At 42.0% G+C, this 27,783-nt stretch overlaps 4 protein-coding genes and 2 long non-coding RNA genes across 10 annotated transcripts in view; 4 read left to right on the forward strand and 2 right to left on the reverse strand.

The window, feature by feature from the left end:
- Positions 1-4,192, forward strand: part of fam107b (family with sequence similarity 107 member B) — a 21,653-nt gene extending 17,461 nt beyond the window's left edge. For both annotated transcript variants that reach the window (XM_037768766.1, XM_037768765.1), the window contains exons 3-4: positions 1,567-1,723; positions 2,650-4,192. In XM_037768766.1, coding sequence (XP_037624694.1) covers positions 1,567-1,723; positions 2,650-2,769 — 277 coding nt within the window. In that variant the 3' untranslated portion in view covers positions 2,770-4,192. The remainder of the gene's footprint in view (positions 1-1,566; positions 1,724-2,649) is intronic.
- Positions 1-9,596, reverse strand: part of LOC119487701 — a 22,347-nt gene extending 12,751 nt beyond the window's left edge. The window contains exon 1 of the long non-coding RNA XR_005206765.1: positions 9,452-9,596. This is a non-coding gene — a long non-coding RNA (uncharacterized LOC119487701). The remainder of the gene's footprint in view (positions 1-9,451) is intronic.
- LOC119487696 (glycine cleavage system H protein, mitochondrial-like) lies at positions 6,804-12,103 on the forward strand. Its single transcript, XM_037768758.1, has 5 exons — positions 6,804-6,999; positions 7,119-7,201; positions 7,319-7,382; positions 10,294-10,425; positions 11,531-12,103. Exons 1-5 carry the CDS (start codon positions 6,849-6,851, stop codon positions 11,626-11,628), a joined length of 528 nt encoding a protein of 175 aa, XP_037624686.1. The 5' UTR covers positions 6,804-6,848; the 3' UTR covers positions 11,629-12,103.
- A 6-nt stretch (positions 12,104-12,109) lies between these two features.
- si:ch1073-390k14.1 (deoxyribodipyrimidine photo-lyase) lies at positions 12,110-19,596 on the reverse strand. The gene is made up of 9 exons (XM_037768756.1): positions 19,140-19,596; positions 15,578-16,241; positions 15,139-15,432; positions 14,840-15,012; positions 14,646-14,730; positions 14,321-14,553; positions 13,962-14,156; positions 13,641-13,866; positions 12,110-13,515 (listed from the first exon to the last, which is right to left on the reverse strand). The coding sequence occupies exons 1-9, from the start codon at positions 19,368-19,370 to the stop codon at positions 12,971-12,973; spliced, it is 2,646 nt and encodes an 881-aa protein (XP_037624684.1). The 5' UTR covers positions 19,371-19,596; the 3' UTR covers positions 12,110-12,970.
- gtf3c6 (general transcription factor IIIC, polypeptide 6, alpha) overlaps positions 19,249-27,783 on the forward strand; it is a 37,533-nt gene continuing 28,998 nt past the window's right edge. For all 4 annotated transcript variants that reach the window (XM_037768759.1, XM_037768760.1, XM_037768761.1 and 1 more), the window contains exon 1: positions 19,249-19,378. In XM_037768759.1, the coding sequence (XP_037624687.1) occupies positions 19,377-19,378 (2 nt within the window). In that variant the 5' untranslated portion in view covers positions 19,249-19,376. The remainder of the gene's footprint in view (positions 19,379-27,783) is intronic.
- On the forward strand, positions 22,524-27,645 carry LOC119487700. The gene is made up of 2 exons (XR_005206764.1): positions 22,524-23,569; positions 23,672-27,645. It is a non-coding gene; the product is annotated as an uncharacterized LOC119487700 (long non-coding RNA).

A 27,783-nucleotide genomic window follows, 5' to 3' on the forward strand; every position in this document is an offset into this window, starting at 1 on the left:
GCTCCATGAAGAGGAGGAAAAAAATGTGTTATGTAATCAAGATTACAAAACAGTCTCTCGCTGAGGGCCTTTCTCTGCCGTTGCTACCTTAGCTGGGGTGACTCGTCCTACACACACACACATACAGTATATAACAGAGGAATCTCAGAACTTCAGCCACCAACACTGGTGAAGCATTTGCGCAGATGGAGGTATTGATGCGTGGGATTTTGAACACGCATTCTTCCCAGTCTGCTAGAGGGTGTGCACTCATGGGAGGGGGGGTGGTCACGGAGAGGAGGGTCGGTGATTATGTAAACATTGCCAACAGTGAAAGGAGAGCGGAGTAGGCATCTTTATAGCCTGTCTTATTGCCTTCAGTGACCTTGACCCTCCTCCCTTTCTGCGCGTGGTGCTCGAAAAACAGCCCGACCCGATCACCGTCTTTTGCCCTGTGCTCTGCTTCAGCCCGCTAAGTGCTTTCACAAGACCCTCGCCGTCAGAAAAGCCAGGACATTTAACTGCAGCGGTGACTTGAGATAAAAGTAGGGCCTTGTTGTAAATTAACTCCCACTCCCTCTCGGAACACCGGGGGCTCGGTTATGCAATCTTTTCAGGATTTAATAATGCATTTAATTAAGACATTGTTGTTGTTGCCAAACTGCAGTCAGGTAGGCATGCTGTGTTTGCTTTGAAAAACAGACGCAGCCTGTGCAGAGTCAGGCAAAAATAGTAACCACAAGGAGAGTAAAGCAATCTGGATAATACGTTTTTTAAATTGAATTAATGAAATAATCAAGGGCATGGAGATTGGACCAACGGATAGCCTCTGTCCTTTCACTGCTCTTGACTTTTTTTTTTTTTCTTGTGTGGCACTTTGTTGTGCTTCCCTAATCCTTTGTGGGCTTTGCTGTTCATTGGCTACTGCCTTTCCTAGCTGACTCCAACCCGTCTCTGTTCCCCTCTGTCTTAAGTAACTTCTTCTCCCATCCTTATCCTCAGCCCCCGCCCTGCTCTCTCGTAATTTGGAGGAGTTTGGAGCATTACGTAACATTTGATATTTTTGCTCTTCCTCGCAAGACACGCTCACACTTTGTTAAGATGTCCCTGTTTGAATGTTACTGCACAAACCCAGGCAGTTGTGTAACAATCTCTCTGGTTTCCCGATGACTTATCACCCCAATACAGCTCTTCCATGTGAGGAACAGTTCTGTGTTAGATAGTTTAAGATATGGGTTGATATATTGGGATTGTATTTGGTACTTAGAACAGGGAAATAAAAGGTTTCAACCCTCTTTTCTAAAGTCTGTTTCAATGCTGGCTACCACCACATGCAGAGATTCAAAAATGTGGAACAATCTGTGATTGGGCTCAAAGTCAACACTTTCCTGAAACACGACTGACTGATGTTTAATCCAGAAAATCTAATACAGATCTGCACGTCAAACTAGAATGAGGTCACGGTCATCATCTGTTACGCATGAATGTGAATGCTAATCTCCCTCTGAGTGGGACCCTGTGGTGTCGTCTGAGGTTGTCCGTTAAGCTTTACTTTAGTAACATGCTGTGTCACTGATTTCTGCACAGGGGTCTGGCTCCTCAGAACAAACCGGAGCTCCAGAAGGTTCTGGAGAAGAGAAAGAGGGAGCAAGTTCTCAAGGCCCAGAAGGAGGAGCAGGAGGCCCACAAAAAGAGGAGCGACCTGGAAATAGAGCTCATGAAAAGACAACAGAAACTAGAGCAGGTAAATGATTGAAAGCATAAACTGACACTTTAGTACTTAGTTTGCACATTCTTACTGCATCTGATCACAAGAGAAAACAAAGACTGGACATTGCAAGCTGAAACAGTATGCATCTTATATATGTTGCAGATAGAGCTGTCAATCGATTAAAATATTTAATCGCAATTAATCGCATGGTTGTCCAGAGTTAAGCGCGATTAATCACACATTTTTTATCCGTTCAAAATGTACCTTATAGATAAATTTGTCAAGTATTTAATACTCTTCTCAACATGGGAGTGGAAAAATATGCTTGCTTTATGCAAATGTATGCATATATTTATTATTAGAATTAAAAACACAAAACAATGACAAATATTGTCCAGAAATCCTCACAGGTACCTTTTTATTTAGCATAAAAAATATGCTCAAATCATAACATGACAAATTCAAGCCCAACAGGCAACAACAGCTGTCAGTGTGCTGACTTGACTAGGGCTTGCCCAAAACTGCATGTGATTATCATAAAGTGGGCATGTCTGTAAAGGGGAGACTTGTGGGTACCCATAGAACCCATTTACATTCACATATCTTGAGGTCAGAGGTCAAGGGACCCCTTTGAAAATGGCCATCTAGTTTTTCCTCGCCTAAATTTAGTATAAGTTTGGAGCATTATTTAGCCTCCTAAGCAAAAACGTAGTATGACATGGTTGGTACCAATTGTACCAGGTTTTCTTTCTCCTTCATATGATACCAGTATCTTCACTCTAGCTTTAAAACTGAGCCTGCTACAACCTAAAAATCGCAAGTTGCCTTGATGCGTTAAAGAAATTAGTGGTATTAAAACGACTTTGCGTTAATCCGTTATCACATTAACTTTGACAGGCATATTTGCAGATTATCACCTGTATCATTAGTTTATTCTGAATTTGTCTGTGTTCTTGCAGCAGGAGCTGGAGCTACAGAAAGATGAGGAGGAACAGGAGAACACCCCCGAGTTTGTGAAGATGAAGAGCAACCTGCGCAGGACCAAGCAGGAGACCGACGGGGAAGAACGGACCACCTAAAAACCAGCAGGGGTGTCTGGGTCTGGCTGATTGTGCGCGTGTTTGTGGGCACAGAGACTTCGGGAGTGTGTGTACAAAAGAGAGAGAGAGTATGTTGTCTGTGGTGCACGGTGGTGACCTGACCGTGGTCCGAGATGAACTTCCTGGCTTTCCCGACCTAGCTGTTCCTTCCCGCAGTGAGGAGAGAGACTTTACAGACTAAAGACCCCCCCTCTGTCTGCCTGCCAAGGACCGCCAGTACTCACCTCTGCTCCTCGCACCCATCCAGCAGCATACAGCACCCCCTGCAGGAGGGACCTAACACAGACATGTTACATGTTGAAACGCCTTCCAGCGAAGGGCGAGCAAGCTTCCAATGAGCTCTGATGGAGAAAACAACCAAACACACACACACACACACACAGGAGTTTTCATCCCCTCTGTTTTCACTCCTCTCTCCACAGCAAGCTGTCGTTTCTCTTTACTGTTATCGATGTTGTTATTGTTGTTGTTGTTTTTCTTTGTTCTCATCTTCAGAATCAAATAAGGAAAAGTGGACACTGGATGGACTCTTGAAGCTGTGTAATGTAAAAGCCAAACAAATGTGCTTTTGTTATTTATGTTTGTAGCTTTTAGCCCGGGTATAGGGGAGGACACTTTTAGTCGTTCTGTATTTTAGTTTGTTTTACAGCATAGTTTATGAAGCCAGAACAGGACAAAGGGAGTGTATGGTTGTGTGAAACACTCACGTTTGCTTTATTTTCTTTTCTTTTTTTTATTCCGAAACATGCCATTTCCTCAGCTAATGCAATTTTGAGCAATAGTAGAACTCCCAGGCATGAGAGTGACCTTTTCTTTATATCTTCTGTTGTTTTGTATGAATAAAAGTGTTACTTAATAAATAATTTAAGTTTTTGTTAGGGTGGTCAATAAGAATAAGCCTTGGTCAGTCTTGTCTCGTGTGCTTTCATAAACAAAGGGTTCGGTAGGAAGCGTACACGTGTAGGCCACCTGTCACAAAAGATATTGATTAGCAGTTCTTGGGATATCCGTGTGGCTCCTGAAACAACTCTGATAAGCGTCCTGGAACTTTATCACTTCAGAATTCAGTCTTTATTTACAATGGAGCTATAGATAATTTAAATCAGTGAATCTGAATTAAAGTGGTCGTTATATCTGCAAAACAATTTAACTAGCCTATGAGGCCACACGTTCCAAAATGGTTACACAATGTGAGGAACTGTGATAACGTTTGGATGTTAAAGTGCACATGTAGTCGTTATTTAAATATCGCACGCAATAATATTATGGGTCTAAAATTCTGGTGTGTGGGTCTCCAAGAGATGACAGCTATTATTCTGACGGGAAGAAGCAGATTTATAACATCATAACTGTGTGTTCTTCTCCAGAATCTCCTTTTAAATAAACATCATTTTAACACTCACGTTCCATTTATTTTTCTTTATTTTGTGTGCTGCCGGAGTCCGTGGGTTTGTTATCTAACTAATATTAGCTGTCTTTATTTTCTAAATGGAACGTGATGCAAAGATAACAGCAAAGCAGTACGCCTATCAAAAAGCTTACTGCTGTGATCAGTTTATTTAGTCTGAAGATGATTTCTCTCACAGACTGCAACAGTGAAATGTCTAGATGAACAGTATTTGGAACAAAAACAGGGTTAGAAGGGCATGCATTGTGTGGTGTTGGGACTTCAGTGCACTAAACACATTGTGGGGGAGAGAAAAAACTGATGATATATTTACATTATCATTTCCTTTATATGTATTATTTACCTATGTATCAGTTTAATTGTTTATTGTATTGTTCAACACTAAGGAAGCCAGCTGCCGTTAAAACTCAAAGAAGCTCAGTGGAAGGCAGTAAATCGCTACAGATGCCTTTAATATCCACGAAGAACGATAAATAATAAAAAAAAAAAAAAAAAAAAGTAAAAATTCTCTGATACCAACTTCTTAAATGTGAATATTTTTTAAATGAATCTCCAACTATTTTGATAATCAATTTATCGTTTATTTTATTACCGGTTATTTATTTATTTATTTATTTTAAACAAAAAAGTCAAAATTCTCTGATTCCAACTTCTTAAATGTGAATATTTTTTTGGTTTCTTTACTTAAGTTACTATTATTTATTTATTTATTTATTTACATTAACCCCTGAAATTTTTGATTGCCTTAGTATCGTGTTAAAGTGTGAATGTTGTTTTCCCATGGTCTTGATGGCTACAATTAGAGCTAACAATTAATCGATCGATCGATTAGTTGTCAACTATTAAATTAATCTCTAAATATTTTGATAATCGAGTAATCGGTTTGAGTACTTTTTTTTTTTTTAAACAAAAAACTAAAAATTCTCTGATTCCAACTTCTTAAATGTGATTATTTGTTGGTTTCTTTACTTAAAGGGATTGTTTGTAACTTCTTACATGTATAAATCACCCGGGTCGGTGTCCCATGCGCGCTCGCCGCGTATGCGCGCTGTTCAGACTCAGAATCCAACACAAACTACACGGAAGCACCAAAACTGCAAAGTTCTATCTAGTGAAGCCCGTCTGTTAAACAGTGTTGGCCGCGGTCAGAGGACACGGGGGAGACCGTAGCTTTGGTCTCCAGGGCCGAAGTCTCTGTAGTACTCTGCTCCTCTGCCTGCTTGCCTTCACTCAGCTTGCTCCACCTCACGTGCATGTGCGCACACTACACACTGCAGAAGCCTTCGTAGCTCTGAGAATATCTAGTGAATGCACAGTGGACGTTTGTGCAGAAATAACTGCTGCAGCTCCTCCAGACCAACAGAGGTTTTCCGTGTCTTGTGAAGTGACGGGGCTCCGCAGAGAGAAACGTTATCGTCTCCGACCGGGTGCCGGTGTCTCCCCTGTTCCCTCCGACCGCGGTCGGGAGGCTGAGGCAGGAAAAGCCAACACTAGAATCAGCAGTGATTCATGGAGAGACCTTCGTCTGGTCAGCTAACATTACTGCCCAGCAGGTGAAATATAGAGTGATATTGTGGTTTTAGCTGACGTGTGTCACCTCACTGTTTTGAGCGATGCTCTTTCATGTCTATTTAGAGCAAGCACAAGCGTGAGCCCGACGCTGACTTTCGTTGACTTAACGGCCACAGGTGTCGCTGTTAACAAGCATTTCTGATTCTTAAAAACAGTCCCTTTAAAGGGACATATGCGCGCTCGCGTGTGGCCGGAGCCTCATCTCCGCTGCCTGCTTACCTTCACTCAGACAGAGCGCGCGTTCTCGCGTACTCGCTCCACCTCTACTAGACGTGAATGCGCGCTCACTCCACACTGCAGAAGAGTTAGTTTAGCTCTGAGAATATCTAGTGAATGCACAGGGGACGTTTGTGCAGAAATAAATGCTGCAGCTCCTCCAGACCAACAGAGGTTTTCCGTGTCTTGTGAAGCGACGGGGCTCCTCCACGTGTTACGTTATCGTCTCGTTACCGACCGGGTGCCGGTGTCTCCCTGCGGCTGCCGGCTGCGGTCGGGAGGCGATAACATAACTCGTTGAGTAGCCCCGCTGCCTGAGCCTGCGCTGAGGCAAGGAAAGCCAACACTAGGATCAGCAGTGATTCATGGAAAGACCTTTGTCTGGTCAGCTAACATTACTGCCAAGCAGCTGAAATATAGAGTGATATTGTGGTTTCAGCTGACGTGTGTCGCCTCACTGTTTTGAGCTATGCTCGTCCATGTCTATTTAGAACGAGCAAGCGCGAGCCCGACGCTGACTTTCGTTGATTTCACGGCCACAGGTGTCGCTTTTAACAAGCATTTCTGATTCTTAAAAACAGTCCCTTTAAGTTACTATTATTTATTTATTTATTTATCTGTTTATTTATTTATTTATTTACATTAACCCCTGAAATTTTGTATGTTACTTTTATTTTATTTTATTTTATTTTATATTTGTTTGTATCAGTTTAATTGTTTATTGTATTGGTCATAGATTTAAAAAAAAAAAAAAAAAAAACTCCACCAGATGGCAGTAATGCAACACTAAGGAAGCTCACTGACTACATCTAATACCCACGAAGAAGAACTTGACCCATGACCTCATCAGTAAACGACAGACATGGCCGGCTGTGGGCTCCTCCGCTCCTTCTCTTCCAACTTCTTCACCGTTTTGCCTTCACTGACCCGCTCAGCTGCTCTCTCCCCGCTGCGGCTGACAGCTAAACCTTCATATGGAAGAACAATAGCCACTTCTAGTCGACTAACAGCAGGTACTCCTCGTGTTTGATGTGTTTGCATTGCAGCATGTTAGCTATCGGTGGCTACTAGAGGGTCACATGAACACGAGCTAGAGAGAGCAAAGGACGTGATCTGTTGTGTTTTCTTGCAGCACTTAAATTCACAGACAAGCACGAATGGATCCGAGTAGAAGACGACGGAGTTGGGACCGTCGGTATCAGCAAGTTTGCGCAGGTAAGTTTCCTCCAGCAGTGTGCGTTACTACTCACACGCATGCAGACAAGCGCACATGACAGTAAATGCTTTACCAATACCACCTTTGACCTTGCCTTTCTTTCTGCCACTTTGCAGGAGGCTCTGGGAGATGTAGTTTACTGTGGACTGCCAGAGGTGGGAACACAGCTGGCTCAGCAAGGTATGAAGAAGTTCAGGCTAACATTACAGTCAGGGAATGAAATTAGCACCTGCCACCTGCCAAATAACAGGGTACATGTTAAATGTGGGTACATGTTTGCTGTGGCAGGTGAAACATTCAGGTCACCTGCCACCATGGCAGACTTTTTTTCTATGTATTAAGAAATATTATTTTTAAAAAGCAATTCTAAAGCTTAAATTAAATATACAGTAGTCATGCATTAAAGGGACTATTTGTAACTTTGTACGCGCATAAATGTAGCGGGTCGTCACACGTTCGCGTGCAGCCGCTGTACCCTCCTCCTCTGCCTGCTCGCCTCCACTCAGACAGCTCAGCTCGCTCCACCTCTAGACGTGAACGCGCGTTCCCTACACACTGCAGAAGAGTTAGTTTAGCTCTGAGAATATCTAGTGAATGTACAGGGGACGTTTGTGCAGAAATAACTGCTGCAGCTCCTCCAGACCAACAGAGGTTTTCCGTGTCTTGTGAAGTGACGGAGCTCTACAGAGATTTACGTTGTCTTCTCGTTACCGACCGGGTGCCGGTGTCTCCTCTGCTCTCTCCGGCTGCGGGCGGAGAGAGCAGGGAGACACGCTGCAGAGCCCCGCTGCATCAGCCTGCACTGAGGCAGTAAAAGCCAACACTAGGATCAGATCTAAATCATGTTCATGGAGAGACCTTCGTCTGGTCAGCTAACATTACTGCCAAGCAGCTGCAATATAGAGTGATATTGTGGTTTTAGCTGACGTGTGTCGCCTCACTGTTTTGAGTGATGCTCGTTCAGGTATATTGAGAGCGAGCATGCGCGAGCCCGACGCTGACTTTCGTTGATTTCACGGCCACAGGTGTCGCTGTTAAGAAGCATTTCTGAAAGTTACAAATAGTCCCTTTAAGGTTACATGATATATTCCATTATTCTACAGACTGGTATCTCTGACTCAGTGTTTACAGTTTTAAAGTGTTCTACCTAGATTTCAGAAGTGGCAGACAAAAAAATTTGAATGGCCGGTAGAAATGTTCAGTGACCTGCCACAGTGGCAGGTGAGGAAATAGGTTAATCTCAGATCCTGATTACAGTACACAGCTGTAGAGTACTAATACGAAGGAGTACATCCTGATCTCATCTTATTCCATGGTGGTGTGGAGAAAATTCAAACTGTTTTGTGAATTGACACTTGAAATTTTTGATTGCCTTAGTATTGTGTTAAAGTTAGTGATGGCGAGATGAAGCCTCATGAAGCTTTGAAGCTTTCCAGCAAATTGGTTCGGAAAAGGGTTCATTGCTCGAGGCTTCATGTGCTCACGAAACCACCTGGTGGCCAAAGAGTGTAAAACAGGCAGATATGATCTTAACCATGTGATAAGATAAGATAAGATATTCCTTTATTAGTCCCGCAGTGGGGAAATTTGCAGTGTACAGCAGCAAAGGGGATAGTGCAAAAAACAAGATGCATCAGCTAACACAGTAAAAAAAGAGCTAAACAAAGTGTAACAAAATATGAACCATTTAAATAGAAGGAAGTATAAAAAATAGGAGCAGTATATACAGTATTGACAATAAACAAGACTAGAAAATTGCACAAGTGGAAAATGATATTGCACAGTGAGAATGAATGAATGAATGAATGACTGAATGAATGTAATTCCACCTGAAAATATCAGGTTTTGTCAGTTTTTGGTGTGTAAGTGTAAGAGCTCTACTGGGAGAAGTGCTGGTTGTGGTCTACTGGGACCACAGATCTGTGATATACTGTATTTTGCGCCAGTAAAGGCTGTTGGGAATGACTATAAACAATGAAAAATATATATATTACCATTTATATCTATATAATATAATGTATATTTTCTAGTAAGTATATTATGTGTATATAACATACATGTGTAATACATTGTAATTGTTTTATTCATCTTAAGTGTATAAACCAATCCTTTGGTCAATAATTGTATTGTATTGTAGTGTGATATAATATAATAATGGTAGGAGGGGTAATATTAGTGTTCTGTGTCACTTCGGGTTAGTGGTATTGGTTGAACCAGTGAAGATCTGAAACACTTCATGAACTAGTCACGTGATATGGCCGGGCAGCGAGGCTTCGGACGTCATCAATGACGTCATTGGTCTAAAACGATACAAGCCTCGATACACGCATCGCGGAAAACTTCCTGGGTAACTCGACACACGCTCCGAAGCCTCGGCACAGCACGTAACATCACTAGTTAAAGTGTGAATGTTTTATAAAGTTGTCTGGCTAGTGAGCAAAACAAACAATAATGCCACTATATTCTTGATCAACATGGTAATGATTGATTATCTGATTTTGTCAGTATCACCAAAGTCATTACTTTAAAGCCTAGACGACAGTAAGGTCGCTACGCTTGCTTATAATGCACAGACTTGAAAACTCAGTTTACTGTATGAGCATCTTTTTTTTTTCTTCTGCCAGTTTGAAATCTAATCTTGTTTGAGTTCAACTCGAGGGCCTTAAAAATTACACTCAGGTTAAGTTTGGGTTATTTTGCCTGTTGGTTTAAGAGAATAAATCTGAAAAAAAAATGCTCAATATTTCTGTGTGCAGTTCTGAATTTTTATAGATGCACATCTTTAACACAACAGGCCTTACAAAGCATGCATATCTAAATAATATTAATCTAAATCAATGACTCTGCATTTTAAAGCAAACGTTACATAATTTTTCCCTCAGACACAGTTGTGTTGAGAAACAAGCATTTGCTCGGCTACTTTCCATCCAAAATCCACCTGTGTCTGCTGGCCAAACATCTATTGTAATCGTGCCACAAAACACCTACCTTAATTAAGGTCTACATAACTAAGCAATTCTGAGTAGTTGCCATTCTGAAATGACTAAACTTAGATTGTTGTGTGTATTGTTTGTAACATCTATTCTCATAGATGAGTTTGGAGCTCTGGAAAGTGTGAAGGCTGCCAGTGAGCTCTATTCCCCTTTGACTGGAGAAGTTGTAGAAGTCAATACACTACTGGCAGACAATCCTGGTCTGGTGAACAAATCTTGCTACAAAGATGGTAAGCACACACACACATACAAATACTATGTAGATATTTCTGTTATTTGAAGGAGGCATTGGAAAGTGAAAGAAGTCAAATATACTTAAGGCTAATGTGGGAGCTTAAACAGGAGCGAACTTGTAGGATAATGATTGACTATATTAACTCTGGAGTGTTAAGGTCATTTTTGAAGTTTGTACATTGACACCAGTCTTTGTTTACCTTCTAAAAACTATTACTGCAGTTGTCTGGTGTATATCTAGCAAAGTAGTTGGTACACCGGGAAGACGTTTTATACCCAACTCAAGTTTTTTTTTTATAGATAAATGCTTTGCCTGTAACTTTAATAGGGTGTGATTTAAAACATGAATACATATATACTGATTAAACATTTTTTACTGTTTTCAGTTTTACCAACCATAATAATTCACAGTAATGGGCTGTGATGTTTTAAGAAAACTGCTCACTAGATTCATAATTTTTTTGGACAGTAGATGGCAGTAATGCAGCATAACATGGAAGGCAGCCACTGTAGGAATAAGAAGACTGTTTTGAAAATTGAAACCCTGTACAATCTAAGGCAATCAATTTTTTTGACAAAATGAACCTTTATAGCATATACATCTTTACTTTACACCTGATCCATACCAATCACTTTGCATGTTTTAGCCCATTCTCTATGCCGGGAAGTACATTGTGTTTTTCCTACCCCCCCAAACAGCAACTAGGTTTCCTTTCATTTACAAATATGACACTCCACTTAGGCTGCATTCACACCAGATCAGGCGTTGCGGCGATTCGCCGCAGGGTTGGGCCCTGGCCCAAGCAGGAAAAGTAAATAGTTTGGTTTGTCCATTCTGGGCTACTGTAGCAACATGGCAGACTCTGTGGAGAGAGGACCCGCTCCCTATTTAGATATAAACGGCTCATTCTAAGGTAACAAAAACACAATGCTTCTTATTATCAGGTGATTATACACTAAAGAAAACATACATATTCATATTCTATTCCATTTCTGCCAATAGATCCCCCTAATTTTTACACACTGGTCCTTTAAGTATGCAAAAACACTGATATGGTCCTTAACTCATAGCTTAACCTGATTTTAACCTATTCCATATAGGTTGGCTGATGAAGATGACCATCGGCAACCCTGCAGAGCTTGAAGCTCTAATGGACGAAGCAGCCTATGAGAGATACATCCGCTCCATTGAGGACTAACCTAACACCTCCTAATAAGTGCTATGCTCCCTTTCTCCTTTTCAAACACCACTGGCAGGGATATCCAGAAGTTGTGCCTGTGTCAGCTACAACGCTATGCTTAGCGTCCACCAGTGGAGCTCAAGAGCTCCAGATTGCTGACCTGCCAGTGTTGTAGAGCTGTGAACATTAGGATTTCTTTATCTACTGTTAAAGACTGACTTTAGGGGACCTGTCAATCTGCACTGACTAAACATCCTATGTTAAGTTGTTGCAGCCTCCAATCCTCCAACAGAAGAGACTGAGACTCAGTCAATAGAACAATTTACACACATTTCATTCAAAGGAAAACTTGAATTATTGTTGTAGGACTTTGTTAGACTTAAAAAAAGCACTTTGGTCTTTATGGTATTAATAATGTTGGTCTGCACTGCATGTACGACAGCTAAACTGTAGATATGGGACCTGTAATTTAGAAAATAAACATTTCCTGAGACATTGTGCTTTCTTTCTTTTTTATTTCCCAAAGTTTAGACTTTATATTATAAAAGTGGGCAGTATTTTACAAATTGTTTGTCATGTAGTTTCACTCGTGACTAAACAACATATTTCGCATTGCAAAGGTATTGCACAGGTATTATGCTTGACACTATGTCAGAGCATCATATAATATAAATGTACTGTATTTGCATGTTTATTTTATTTGCATCACTTGAAAACTGTTTCGACCAATCCACCTGTTATATCCACACACATACAGTATTTACACCCTGGAGAAATCACCTATTCTACAAATGTATATAAAAAGGTAGCCCTTGAACCAAAATTCAAACCAGCAGATTGGAGCCTGATGCCACCTCCAACTTGTCTGAAGTATTTTGATACAAACACTGTAAAACAGGCCTCTACTTAAAAGTGATCTGCTGAGATTCACCAAATGCCCTATTTCCCCCACTTAAACTCAAACACTACAACATATATGTATATTTATGAGTGAGATACCTCAGATTTGTGTGTTCAAAAATAGGGACTGGGCCTTTATGAAAGGAAGCTGCATTGAAATCAAGTATAATGGCTGACCCGGACCAATGTTTTTCACCGAGGCTGGTATAATACCATTGCTAAATACTGAGATTATACTAAATACTCAATGTACAATATGTTTTGAATGAGCATTCTGCAACCCTCTTGCAAACTTTGTCTCAGTTGTCTGAAGACAAACAAAATGCCCTCACTCTACCCACAGTGTAAAGTCCAGTGTACATTTTGTTCTTTCCTCAACAAAGACTTGTTCTGTAACCTTTCTCAATTGTGCATTATACAGCTGGTAACTGTCAGTAAACTTTCGGTCTTGGTCTCTGGGTCACCTGAGCGAGGAGACCGCCCCACCAGGTACTATAGAAAACCTGTCCTTGGCTGTTGGAGTTCGTCTGGCCCTGCCCCGAGGTGCAGGAGGCTGAGGGAGTCCCTCGAGTCTGCGATGATCACTCTCCAGCCTCTCCCTCCTCTGAACTCCCTCATGCATCACGCTGGCAGTAAAGTCTCTCTCATTGAAGAAGGCAATGGTCTCATCCCTCTTGCGGCTCACGTATCCTTTTAGAACAGCGTTGTAGGGATTTGAGGCGGCATCTGCGTCTGGATCTTCTAGCTGGTGTTTGAATTCCATGCGGGTGATAACGGGCAACAGGAACTGCTTCCCTTCTGTCACCACACCGCCATCGCTGTGTGATAAGTGCAGAGCCTCAGAGACCAGGCGTGGGGGCAGAGGCACCAAGTCACAGCCTGAGCGCTTGTCCACATACTGTCCAAACTCTTTCCGCACCAGAGCTACATCTTGCAGGGAACGACTCCTCCGCTCCTCCAGGTCTGTAACTATTCTCTCAGGATATGTCTGGCCAAAGACCACACCTAAAGCAGTGAGGATAGCAAGGAAAGGAGATTTGTATGTTAAGGTGTGGAACTGTATACTGTAGGTAGCATGTTTCAAAACAAAAGAGTATTTTTTTTTGGACTGAGCATGATAACTTCCTCACCAGAACGTCGAAGCATGGACGCGGGACATTTCCAGGGTTTGTGAATGAGCTCATCAGGTAGATCTGCAAGTTCAGGACACCATTTCCTAACATAGCTGCCGTAGGGGTCGCAGGTCATTGCTGCATCGACGGGGTGCATGACAAAGTTCCAGTGATCCAGACCGCACATGCCCCCATTCTGCCACATCATAGCATCTATGGCAACATCTGCATCCACTAGGGTGTCCTAAACACATGCACATTTTGAATACAGTCAGTAAGTAGTACTTATTATCCTGTGGTGCTGCTATTTCGTGCCTGTATCATGCATGCATGTCTCACCTGGAACCAGCGATAGCCTTCTTGCCAGGGCAGATAGAGATATGCTATCAGAAAAGACGCCACCACATGTCTCATGTAGTTGTTCATCCAGCCTGTCAGCCACAGCTGCCTCATGGCTGCGTCCACCAGAGGGTAGCCTGTTCGCCCTCGCTGCCAGGCCTTCAGATGGCCACGATCACTGCTCCATCGCAGAGCCTGCGAATACCAGTGGATGAATAATGCTTTGTAATAAATGTAGTTCTTCATAGTGTCATATGGGCTTTTACTTACTGATGAAGGGTAGTTCAACTTTACATATTTATTTCTTTGCATTTATGAGTAACACTTGTGTCATCAAGATGTCTGTAGCCAATTCCTACCTTGTATGGAGGTCTGAGGGACTCCCAGGGGAGGTCAGGGAACAATGTCAGCTGCCAGTAAGCCAAATCTCTCCACACCAGTTTGCGTTGGAACTTTGGGGATCGACAGCGTGCCCCTTTGGCATCCCACAACAGCCAGCGTGGGCTGAGCTGACCAAAGTGAAGGTAGGGCGACAGACAGCTGGTATTTGGGGCATCTGCCCTGCCTGATTCTTTTTCATATCGATACACACCTATAGGACACATGGAAGAATCATAAGATACTATTAGATTAATGAAACACTTCCTCCAAACACAGCGTATGATGTTTACAATGTGCACTTACCATCATTCAGAAAGGCCTCTAGCCGTGCACATGCTCCTTCCTCACTGAAATCCCAGGACTCACGGATGTTCGCGGCCCAGTCAATCTGAATGTCAAAATGAACAAAGATAATATTGAGGACTTAATGATCTAATGTTAGTTGTATTTTGGGCTATAACTCGGCCCTACAGGACTGCTCTGCTGTGGTTACTGACCGTTGTGCCATCCTTCCTGCGGGGCATGCGTGCCAGGCCTAGTGTGTCCAAAGGGACACCCTGAGGCCAGTGGGCAGGAGTGGGGAGAGATACAGGAGAGTCCAGGGGGACCCCTAACGCAGACCCTGGGTTCTGTCTACAACAGCTCATGAAGTGAGACACCGAACCTATTCCTAAATCAAAAGAAGAAAACAGTTATTGCCAATCGGCTTGTATTACTGTACACATTTTAAGCTTTGATATTTACCACAAATATTTAAGCAAGCTCAGTACACTAAATTCATTTTGTTGTGACTAACCTCTGAGTCCCACACCCTCCGTGCTGACGGAGTAAGGGTCTCTGAGACAGTATGAGTGGAACATCTTGCAATCAACACCATCTTTCTGAAGGGCTGACACCACAACATCATCCCTCTCCTTCAGCCAGGGCTCATAGAGGGCGTTAGCCAAGACTGTTCTCGCCCCTGTCTCCTTTACCAGCTCCTTAAGGGTACGCAGAGAAGATCCATTTGCTTTGAGGAAAACGAGATGGCTGCTAATGCGCTCCAGAGATGAATAGAAACAAGACAAAGCTTGATGAAGCCAGTATTTACCTGTTAAAGAAAGAAATGACGTGATTAGACAACAAATGAATAAGCTTTAATTGTATATGAGACGTTATATGGCGAGCACAGCCACCACTAAAGGCAGTGATGCATTGTGCTTTGACAAAGATCACTATTTCCTCTATGAACTTACAAGCTCCCCCCATAGCCACTGTGATCCCCGGTCCCTCCTCCTCCTCAGGGCTCCAGATGAAGACAGGGATGACCGGTGCACCAACCTCCAACGAGCCAGTGAGAGCAGGGTTGTCCCCAAGTCGCAAGTCCCTCCTGAACCACAGCAGAACCGGCGGCGATGCTGATGGAGAACAGGACAAACCTACAACCTGTTGGCCAGCGCCTTTACGCCGCTGTCGCCTGTTCTTAGAGCGTTTTGGTTTCTCTGATTGATTCAAATCTCCCTCATCCATGATTTGGTCACCTTGTTCTTCAACCATGTCTTGCTTGGGGAATGAGCCAGTTAGTCTGGAGACACACGCAGTCCGAGTTGTCCCTGGTGTCTCCTTTTTATGATTGTCAACATGTGTGCTTTTCTGAAGCTCAGTTTCTAGCGTTGTCCGCGTTGGGCTTGCCTTGGCCCAGGGTCCAGTTTGTGGTGGGTTGGTGTTTTTTCTCCTGCCAACTACATCTGCTAGCAGGGTGTGGCTGCTTCCCTGAAGCTTCGATACAGAGGTCAGTTGAACAAAGCTTCTCTGATTTGGTCCGTCTCCAAGCCGGGACTCTTGGCTGGGGGACAGCTGGTGATCTTTCATTTCCAGTAGAGAGAGAGCCAATGCAAGTTCCAGCTCATCTTCTTCAGTCTACAATTTAATTAGAACAATCCATTATTATTATTGCTGTAGAAATGACAAATTTCACGTATGATATTGTTTTCACTTATTGAAGCTGATTAGACCTCTTCTCAGGACTGTGTGGGTGTGAACAGACAGCCTTGTTCCAACTGTGAGAGCAGAACAACTTACACCTTTACCATTTTACTAGGGTTAGTACTAATAATTAACGTACTAATACGTATTTATTTTATGGATGCACCGATCTGAATTTTACAGTCTCGATAGCGATACCTGGGCTTTGGGTATCGGCCGAAACGAGTGCCAATCCGATACCAGTATTTAATTAATATGCTGTATGCTTCACTGTGTGGAAGTGACTGGGATCAGGCAACAACAGGCTTGACTTAAATATTGCTTTCCTAACTTTGTTAAACAAAATGTAACAAATAAATACATAGATACAAATTTAGTGAATTGTTATTTGTTATTAAAATATTAAATCATACACCAAAAACTTGGCAAAACAAAATCTTCAAAATGAACAGGAATTACAATTCAAATGTAAACCTTTTTAATGCAGCAACAAATCAGTCAAAACTTAAACAGGAATTAAAATTCCTGTATATAATGTATATATTATATAAACATAGAAGTAAATTGAACAGATCGGCCCGATTGTCACCGATATCCTATCCAGCTATTTGAGTCTGTATCGGCCCCAGTATCCGATCCGGTATCTGTATCGGTGCATCCCTAATTTATTTATTTTGTTTGTTTTACCAATATTTAGCATTTATGACGATTAATTCTCATCAGAACTGATTAGTTCTGATGAGAAGCAGAGGTCTAATCAGCTACAATAAGTGAAAACACCTGGCTGTGCAGGTGATTAGTGACATCAATCATTGATATTTTTTAATTTTTAATTTCCAATTGATATTGTAAAAACACTGTCTGGTGGTAAGCTTGTGTTGTATTATTTTTATTTTTATTATCATTATTATTATTATTATTATTATTATTATTAGTAGTAGTAGTAGTAGTAGTCGTAGTAGTAGTAGTAGTAGCATAAGACATATAGGTGATATGTGTATTTTTTTTCTTTTCTAATGATATTGTAAAAACACTGTCTGGTGGCAAGCTTGCGTTGTATTATTATTATTATTATTATTATTATTATTATAATTATTATTGTTAGTAGTAGTAGTAGCATAAGACATATAGGTGGTATGTGTATTTTCTTTTTCTTTTCTAGTGATATTGTAAAAACACTGTCTGGTGGTAAACTTGCGTTGTATTATTATTATTATTATTATTATTATTATTATTATTTTTATTATTATTTTTATCATTATTGTTGCATAAAGCCTATATGTGGTATGTGGCTCAATTATATTATTGTAAATTATTGTATTATTGTAATATTATTGTATTATAATTATCATTATCATTATTGTTGTTGTTGTTGTTACATTGGTCTACTAGTTAATGACTTTTAATGTATTTCTTACAGCATATTCTTGACTTCCACCTCATTGTATGGAGGTATTTGTTCAGAGAAAGTCCAAATAAAGCCTCTCCTGAGGAGGAGCTGCTCCCACCACAGGTGCTAACCTCAAGCTCGCTTTACCGTTACCTGGCAACAGGGAGGAGCCAGGTAACGTTAGTCAGTAAAGGACTGACAGGTGAAGACATTATTAGCTTATTTAGCAAGTCAAGACTCAGCTATTCTTCTCGGGGAGCTGGTAGACGAAGAAAAAAAGGGCTAAGAACTGCCAATGAAAGTGGCACTTTAATTTGCACATGTTGTTATCTATTACTGCTAAATATCACCATGGTAACTAGCTAACTAACGCTAACTAGTTACATAGCTAAGCTATAGTAGCCATGACAACTTCACTTCTTCGCTCACAAGTTTTTCTAATATGGAGTATTTTATCGTCTCATAGTGTTCAAAATTTAAATTGGTAAGTAAGGCACAACACACCAGCTTTATATACATATTAAAAAAACATTGTTAAAGTTAGTTTCATAGGCTTTTTAAACACTTTTGGGACAAATATTCAATAACTTCAGTATTATGCAGTGTAGTACCACCAAAATCTCTCCACACATCAATGGTCTCTACCTAATTACACTGATTAAGACATTTATAAAAGTGAAGTTATTGAATACTTCCCATTAAAAATTCACCAAAACTACAACACTTAGTTTGGAAAAATATACTTTTGCATAATTTTGGGGAATTTCTAATGGGAAAAATATTCAATAACTTCAGTAATGCACAGTGTAGTACCACCAAAATCACTTCACACATCAATGATCTCCTCATGGTTGTACTACGACATTTAGTTTGGAAAAATATGCTTTTGCATAATTTTGGTGAATTTTTAATGGGGAAAATATTCAATAACTTCAGTATTATGCAGTGTAGTACCACCAAAATCTCTCCACACATCAATGGTCTCTTCCTAATTATACTTATTAAACTAATTAAGACATTTTGATGGCACTACACTTTCTAAAAGTGAAGTTATTGAATATTTTTCCCATTCAAAATTCACCAAAAAAGCATATTTTTTTCCAACTAAATGTTGTAGTACAACTATGAGGAGATCATTGATGTGTGAAGTAATTTTGGTGGTACTACACTGTATAATACTGAAGTTATTGCATATTTGTCCCATTAAAAATTCAAAAGAATTATGCAAAATTATATTTTTTCCAAACTAAGTGTTGTAGTACAACTATGAGGAGATCATTGATGTGTGAAGTAATTTTGGTGGTACTACACTGTATAATACTGAAGTTATTGAATATTTTTTCTCTTCTTCTTTTAAATATATTCTTTAATTAGTAACTTTGAACCCACTTCGTAACCCAGGTATTTTACTACACCTTGCTTATATTCAACAACCCACTTACCTTGGAGAAATATTCCTTGTAGATGGAGGTGAGGGTGGAGTGCAGGGAGCTGTTGGCCGAGGACAGGGGCTGGATGAGGGGCAGGAACTGTGAGCGGGTGTCCTGGTGCCCCAGAGCAGACACACACATGGCAAAGAAAACCTCGGGATCCTCTCGACCCATCAGTACTTCCCTTAACATCTTCCTCACCAAGGCTTTACCATCTTCAGCTGCAGCTGCTGAAGGAGGCATCTTCAAATGTGAGGTAACAATAAGCTATAAAACTGCTGTGAATATAATTATAAATCTAGTTTAAACTCAAGCACATGATGAGCTCCATGTCCTGCACCTACTACTCCTCAGTATACTGGTTACCAAACAGCTGATTTTGAGTTACACAAGCCATGTGTTAGTGTTTTGTAACCTGCAAAGCTAAAGGGTTGTAATGGGTTAATATAGCCAGTAGAGGGTGTACCAGTCTAATAAATAAGAGCTGTGCAGGGAGGATAGTGAAACCCATGGGTGCCTGGCTGTTTTTCACAGCATCTGAGTAACAGTTGGGATTCCCTGTTTACATTTTTGATATTAGGATAGAGGGATATAGATAAGATAAAAGATACAAGAATTTCGTCATAGGTTTCTCTCTCTCCGTCTCTCTGTTTCATCTACAGTGTAATCATGTAATCATTCCTCTAGGAAATGATGCAACTAAAATGTGTCATGACAAGGGCCCACACAAGCTAAATCCAATCTAATAAGAGATCTTTGGTTCAATTTGAATTGATGTAAAAATAAAGTGGGAGGGGGGGCATCTCCCTTAAAATAATCATTCTATCATTTTTGCATAGCCTTCATCTTGACAGGAATGTGGTCCTTTTCAAGTGCCACCCTGTGATGTGAGTCTGGAAAACAAAGCCAGGAGACAATGTACCCAGCGGTGAATTTTTAATCATGGTCTGTATTCAAGCTGTAGAGGGGTTGCTAAGTAATTGATTTTTTTAATGAGACCATGCATAAGCTTTTAAATGTACGCAGCAGGGAACAATAATATGTGACACTTGTGGACCAAACTCTGAAATGCTTTGTATAGTTGATAAGCTCCCTTTAAAATACTGTATTGCTGAATTTACTCAGTCTTATTTTGTTCATGTTCTCAAGTGTTCATCTAAAATATGACTCTCGGCTTCATGTACAAGTCAAGGACATACAGTCTCAATTATTCAGGCTTTTATCAGAGAAGAAGTCAAAGTGAAGGGAAGATGTGTTGAGAGCTGTGGTATGTGGCGAGAGCAAGACAGAAAGAGAGGGAGAGAGAGAAAGAGATTGAGAGAGAGAGAGAATCAATAGTGTTTAGACAGAGAAGTGGAGTCTAAGTGTGTGATCAATAGAGAGCAGAGAGGAGAGATTAGCTGCTTTTCTCTCTCAAACTAACACTGACAAATTGGTGAATTGGTGTATCGGCCCTTGGGCTAAACGGATTGACCTGCTGTTTCCATGTTCTACCGTGTACTGTCAATAAAGATCTGTGTTCATTGTGGCTCTCAATGAAGAGAGTGAATGAAGCACCGGAAAAGAGAAAATGGGAAAGGAAGGAAGGGAAATGGAGTAAAATACAGCTCAGGTGCTCAAGTAGCCTCGATCCTCACAAAATGTCCACACCTTTGTCTCATTAACGTACGTGCATTCACATGTGCATCCTCGTGCACACTGTTATAAAACCATAATAACGTCTCCAGGAAAATTAATGGAAAGACAGATTAAAAACTAAGTGAGGAGAAACGGGCCACTGGTGTAGCTATTTGCAACTCATAAATCATTCTGACACACCCACGCGCGTGTAGACACATGCATACACACACACACACACGTACACACACACACGTACTGTAATTAACCACAGGCTATTTACTCTCTCCTGCTGTAAATTAGACATGCAGACACAGTTATTACATTAGGGGGATCTGCCATGCAGAATACTAACAGGAGGAGGAGGGGACACTGGTACACCCAACAAACCGCTCTTACAAACATAAACACACACACATACACGTACACAAGAAAGAGGGTATGGAAGAATCATAGACTGACGGGAGTGAAAATGAAGCTGCAGCACAGAGAATAGGGGCCCCCAGCTCTTTGTTCCCTGCTGCATTTCATTATCTGAAACGCCAGCCAACACACACGACACACACACACAACGCACCTCCCCCTTCCCTAAAGCTGTCTGCCTCCACTCCATGCACACAGCACAAAAAGAGAGGAAAATAGAGATACTGCGTCAGTGCCATTCGCTGGCATCTGAACTCGGTCATGACAAGCATGTCTGCATGGTCATCCTGAGCAGATCAGCCCGTCCAGAAGCTGCTCTGAGTTGAACACTTCCCCTTCAACCTGCGCTAGCAGAAAGCGCTTCCCCATATATTCTATTTTAAGCAGAACAATAGGAGATAAGGACTTGATTAAAGCAAGTATTGATACCCTGTCTTGGGTAGCTTGTCTCCATTTAGTTCATTTGAAGTTTTTTTCCCTGGCAGTCCACCTCCCTCTGTTTGTGTGTGTGTCCTCTGGTTCCCCCTACCTCCCTCACCCCTCTCTGTCCCTCGGTTTTCCCACGGTGATCGATAGCTCATTACAATCATTGACTGCGGCTCATCAGCACCTGTTAAGGTCTGGAGAGACAGAGAGAAGGTGCATGAGCGTCTGAGAGGGTGTATTGCGTGATGCCAGCCTATTGATAAATAGAAAAGATTGGTCTGGAATGAGTCAGAGGTGAAGTTTGACATTTGAATGGTTGTTTTTTGATTCACATTCATTGCTGCGGGTGTCTAGTTTGTCGCCGCTTTATGGTCCGTGGTCTTGGAAAACATCTTATTATGCAACTCACGTGGGTACCATGGTTTGTTGCTATGGTGATTGCCAAGGGAGCCAGAGTATTATAGGTGTTTATCCTAGACAGGAGCAGGGCTACTCACTGTCTATCAGGACAAGCTTCAATTTACCACACAGTTTGGACCACACATCAAGATCAACACAGTCACAGAGGGACAAAGAGAAAAAGCAGCATACAACACAGTCTAGCGTGGATGTGATTTAGTGGTTTGATTATTCAGTATTCATATTCCTGGAAGAAAGACCTTGTTCAAACACTCAGTTGTTGGTTTAATGCGTCACTGCAGGGTTTGTTTTTGGAGAGGACAGGCTGTGAGCAGAAAGAAGCAAACAGAGAGACTCTGAGAGACTATTAGAAACTACAAGCCATGGTTAAAGGCAAGGAAAATGTGTAAAAAAATGAAAATAAAAGAGACAATAGTGAGAAGTCCCCCATGGATTCATTCACAGGATGTGGTCTAAGAAAAGAGGAAAATTGGCGTAAGAGTGTTAAGTTTTAGGGAAAGGAGATATAAATAGACTGAATACAATGGAGGGCTGAAAAGAGAACAAGTCTCTCAGCCTATGCATAAATTACACACATCATTTACATATTCATTATGTTTTGTGTACTAATGAGAGTATTTGCTTAATGGCTCCACCACCACTGGCAGCTTTTGTTCGACACAAGAGATTTTAAAGAGGAGAAAAAAGACAACGGACCAAGGGTCATCTTAAAAAAAGTGGGTGAGGTCAATGGTACACAATCGATTTTAGTGGTAATCGGATCAATTTTATTGATGTATAGTGAATGTGTGAACAAGCACAACCTGCGCGAGGCTCTTACAGATGTAATGAGAAGCACACATGATGGGGGTTGGTAAAAGTTAATTAAAACAACACAATCTTTATCCAAACTCAGGGCTCTCTCCGTCTTTCTCCTCTGGTCTCGGTGGAATAAGTAACTGCTGCTGTAATTACCTACAGGGCAGTCACTCAGAGCATTCCTTCAGGTGCCAAAAAAGTCTCCCAAATGACAACAAAGATCGCCGATTTGCGGCGCACATTTAAGAAATGAAAAGTTGTATATGTGTCAATTAACTAATGTTGTGTAAATATACAAACGCAGCATTTCATACACACAGAGAGGGTAAATGATTCAGAAAGTGGATGAATGAAATGAGGGGAAGAGAGAGGGATGGAAATGTAGAGACAGGGGGAAGGGCAACGGAGGGATGAGCTACAAATGAGAGCGATGGCGGTGGCAGGTTGGCACAGTGCCATCCAGTCAGGGCTTGAGCGGGGGCGGGCATGGGCATGGGCGAAGGCGCGGGGAGAATAAGAATGGAAGAGGAAGAGAAACAGACCTCCATACTGCTACCATGGTGCCACCTTGGCACAGGCACAATGGGGCGCAACGAACAGCAAAGCGGGCAGAGGAAAGGAAGATATAGAAAATATCAGAGGACAGCAGAGCATAGAAGTGAGCAAGATGCCAGCAGACACAGGATGACTCAGATGTAGCTGGACGAAGGGAAGCAGAGAAGGATGTTGAGGAGAGAAATGGATGATACTATGAAACCGTAAGGTGAAACTCGCTGATGACCGTTGATCTTATGAAGAAAAAGTCGGCGGAAAATCCTGCATTCCATTCATTTTTAAAATTTTCTTTCTCTCCATGCCAGCCAATGCGTGCCAGCCAACGGGCACCATGCCAGCCTGCAGTCGTGGCATACCCGGAGCGATCAAAGCGGTTGGCGGAGAACTGTCTTAGTCAAAGACAAGGGGACTCACCTCTGAGGATTTGCTGCTAATCGCCGTTTGTTTGCTTGGACAAAGCCAAGAAGAGGTGCCCGGGCAACGGTTGCCAGCGATTCTGTGATGGCATCTTTTCAGGGCGGCAAGGGCACGGGGAGAAAGATGGCACGCTGCCAAGCCAACATAACACACAAATTTGCAAACAGAAACCTCCATACGGCGAGCAGAAGATTTCGGATGCCTTAAATGTTTTGGCGATGGCATCCCCTCAAGGGAGAGACCAGGAGCAGAGATGGCACCATGCCAAACGCAAACAGGGAGGCATTCACGGGCGCCACCAGAAGCTGCACAAAAGCGTAGTAAATGCGGACACAAAATAGTAGCAGAAGGTCTGAACCAGAGCCAAATGCAACTATGGTAGGAGTATGGGACAAAAACTATTTCCTCGATGCCAACCCTGCTCAGTGCCAACTGCTGCACTGGAAGGAAACTGCTGCCCATTTCAAAGACCTAGAAGGGATTGTACCATTCCATTATGAAGAGGAAGAGTATGTGGAAGAAGAGGAATAATGAGCAAGATGAATAAAGGATATAAAAGAAGAAAAAAATGGGAATTTTGTGCTTAACGAAGAACAGTGGGAGTGGGTGGACAAGGATGATGAAGAGCCTCTTTCCTGCACATGCACACCTGGGACATTCTTAAAGGGATATCCCCTCACACTGCTGTGTGTGTTAAAGGGAGGGATGTGTTGGCATCATCTCCAGGGTGTCAAGCTGTGTTTCTCTATTGCCAGTCAGGGAGGGTGCTGCAGTCGTCAGGGGCGGGCAACTGTCTGGGCATCTCATCTGCAGCTAATTAACAGCCACACACTAATTCTAACAGCCGATCATAATTAGCGATTTAATCGCTCGTCAACGCTTTACTCCCCCCTTAAATTGTGCCTCCTATTTGGACACGTGCGGATAAGCTAAGGAACGCCGGAACCCCCCTCCCCTTCTCTTCGTCCTTCTTTCCTTCATCCTTGGCGCCAGACTCCAGTGGGATCTTAATTAAGCCTGGGCTTCATTATGCAAATGGAGTACAATAAACGACAGCAGAGGTGGAGCTGGATCCAGACTGAAACGGAATGGTGGGAGGGGAGCATTGGAAGTGGAAAATGAAGAGATGTGGAAGGTTACCAAAATCGTCTATATGATGTTACTGCGTTACAATAATTGCATATTGTTGTAATATGTATGTCTTCGGGTGCACCACTACAACATGTGGTGTGAGAACCATCATTTCTCGCTCTGAGGCTCCATCTCTGTTGTCATTGGAAAAACTTCTCTGAAATAACACTGGATACGCAGAATGTCATCTCTCACAAAGCAAATTCATAAGGGAATGGTGACAATGAACCCCTTAATATCACCAGTCGGCCGTTGTCGTGGATACGAAGAAAGATGGTAGAGATAGCAAGAGAGAAAGGAGGCAGACAGAAACACTGACAGTGGCAGCAGCATGGCAGCTAATGTCATCTCAGTTTAATCATCGCATGGGATCATGGGGTTCATGAAAATTCATTTGCATATCATTAAATGGAGAGAGGTTATTTGGTGCAGGCAGCCAAAATGGGATTGGATAAAGCAAGAAAAAAAAAAGAGGCAAATGGAGGGGCTCGTTATTAAACAGCAATGTTTTATAGTCCGCCAGCCGATTCATTTAATTTGGGCGTAATTAAAATGTGTCAGACTCAATCAATCATTCCAACAGGGATACTATCAATGTTTCAGTCTGAAAAAAGACTAATCAGTGGATATGCGGTCGGACATTTTCCAATAACAGTTTAAGTGCTTTAGTCTACTGTGAACTTGACCCATCCACTCTTTTTTCTAATTTATCTGAAGGAGTGTATCAAAACATCCATTGTGACTTCTCTGTATTGTGTCAAGACATGTCTGACAGGTGGCGGTGCCACCTCGTGTTAGTCAATAAGAGGATAGCTCACACTGTCTTTTTGACCTTAGTAGTAAGCTGTCAGTGGTGTGTATGCATGTGCATGCATATGTGCATTTCTCATTTGCATAAGTGATGTAATTAGACCGCCCTTTCACATGCAGATCAGTTTGACAACATGGCAATCACTCCAACACACACATACAGCCATACACACATACACACACAAACACACGCGACAGCACACGCTTACTGCCGTGACCACCCCCATATCATGGGGAGTCTGTTGTCTGTGAGCAGAGAGTGTAAAGATTAACATAATCCAGCTAATAAGTGTGAGTAATATTCACACAGTGACGCGTGGCGTAGACACTGTCCTGCTGATGCGTATTTGTATCTCATTATAGATGTAAAGTACTGAAGGGGGAACAACAGGGGGGGTGCAAGTGTGCATGGGGGATGGTGAGGGGGTCACAAAAAAAGTGTGGGTCTGAATGTAGGGACACCCAAGAATGACAATAAACAGCAGTATTTTTATAAAGCTGTACTATCCACCCTTACTATAGTCTACAGAGTGCAGATATAATATAAAAAAGATTACACAGTACCTCATAACTAGGATGCTGGAGATCAGTATAGGAAGTGTTTCCACAAAATCAGAAAGACAATTTCACTTATTTTTCTGCTTGTTTGCAGTACTAAGAAAGCACAGAGTGTCAGTTTTTGCAGCAGAATGTAGGAATTATAAATAGAGTGTATTTGCGCTTGCAGGCTAGCTCTGCCACATGATTGATTAGGATGGTGTGACGACCATTAAAAAGTCATTTAAAAGATGGATAGGGACCACATTTCCAAATAAAAACCACTTTATACCTGATGAAGTGCTGAACAAACTCTCCTTCAAAGACATTTACTGATTACTCTCGCTGTGTGAGTGAGTGTAATGTGGGAAGCACCCGTGTACTCTGTGTAGCTCTGCATCAGCTGTAGAAGATACCAAAACAATCTCCAGGACACAGTCGTGCAGTGGGTGGTGATGTTCACATTTTTACAACTAAAATTAGATTTCTTTTTTTTTTTTTTAATTAAAAGAAGCAGCATGATTATTCATTTGGACATAGATGTAATCTATCTGCATACACACAACGTCACACACAAACAGGCCGACGCACTGATTGAAATGTATCTGATAGCACAGTGTCGCCTCGACTGAAGCCTTATCCAAAGAAGCAGAGCTGTGTCTAAATGTGCGAATGTATTTCAGCTCTGTCTCTTTAACTCGGGGCTCCACCACGGCAGCATGCTTTGGGATTCATGCATAAACATGAGCTGGCCTTTCAGCTCTCTCCTCACATAACCAATCTAAATCTAAATGAGCCCCCACTACTGATACACCAGCAGGCAATGACATTACACCCCCCCAGCCCCAGCCCAATCCCCTACTCTACCCTACTACCCCCAGCGACACATATACACCAGCAGGCAATAATTTCACGCCATCCCTCAAAGCCCCCCCTCAAAGCCCCCCTCCACCTCCTCTGCACACACACTCGTACCCCTTTTTGCCGCAACCCCAACAGCTGCACAGTACTCATTTGATTAAGAGGGGGAGGACAGGGAGAAGGAGAAATGGTGGGGGATCACTTTATCAGGATGACTTTCTAAGATGGCTATCATCAGCTACGAAGCGATCTCAGGCCCTCTTCTGTATTTACTTTGCTATTGCTCTCCCCATGTCTGCTTCCTGCAACTCCCAATCACAAATATGTTTCCGCCGTTGTCGCATTCATGTGTAATGGTTAAATGAATGGCTTGCTGCAAGAGAACAAGGTGCAGATACCAGTTTGTGCTTCAACGACACATTCTTGTATTGTAGTTTTTCCTCTCTGGCAAGTTGTCTCATCAACCGCTGGAAAGTTTTACACAAAAAAAGAACAAAACAATAAAATCTGCTTTACCAACCTACGCTGTGGTCTTTGAAATGTTGCATATGAAAATCTGCATGTCCTAAATGTGCTGTAGTGTGCAATTTTACTCCCCTCTCTCCAGAGTCGTAAAACACATTATCATCAGCAGCAGCAGCAGAAGCAGCAGTGTAATTCA

The sequence above is a fragment of the Sebastes umbrosus genome, chromosome 4 (assembly GCF_015220745.1).
Source record: "Sebastes umbrosus isolate fSebUmb1 chromosome 4, fSebUmb1.pri, whole genome shotgun sequence".
Classification (NCBI taxonomy): Eukaryota; Metazoa; Chordata; class Actinopteri; order Perciformes; family Sebastidae; genus Sebastes; species Sebastes umbrosus.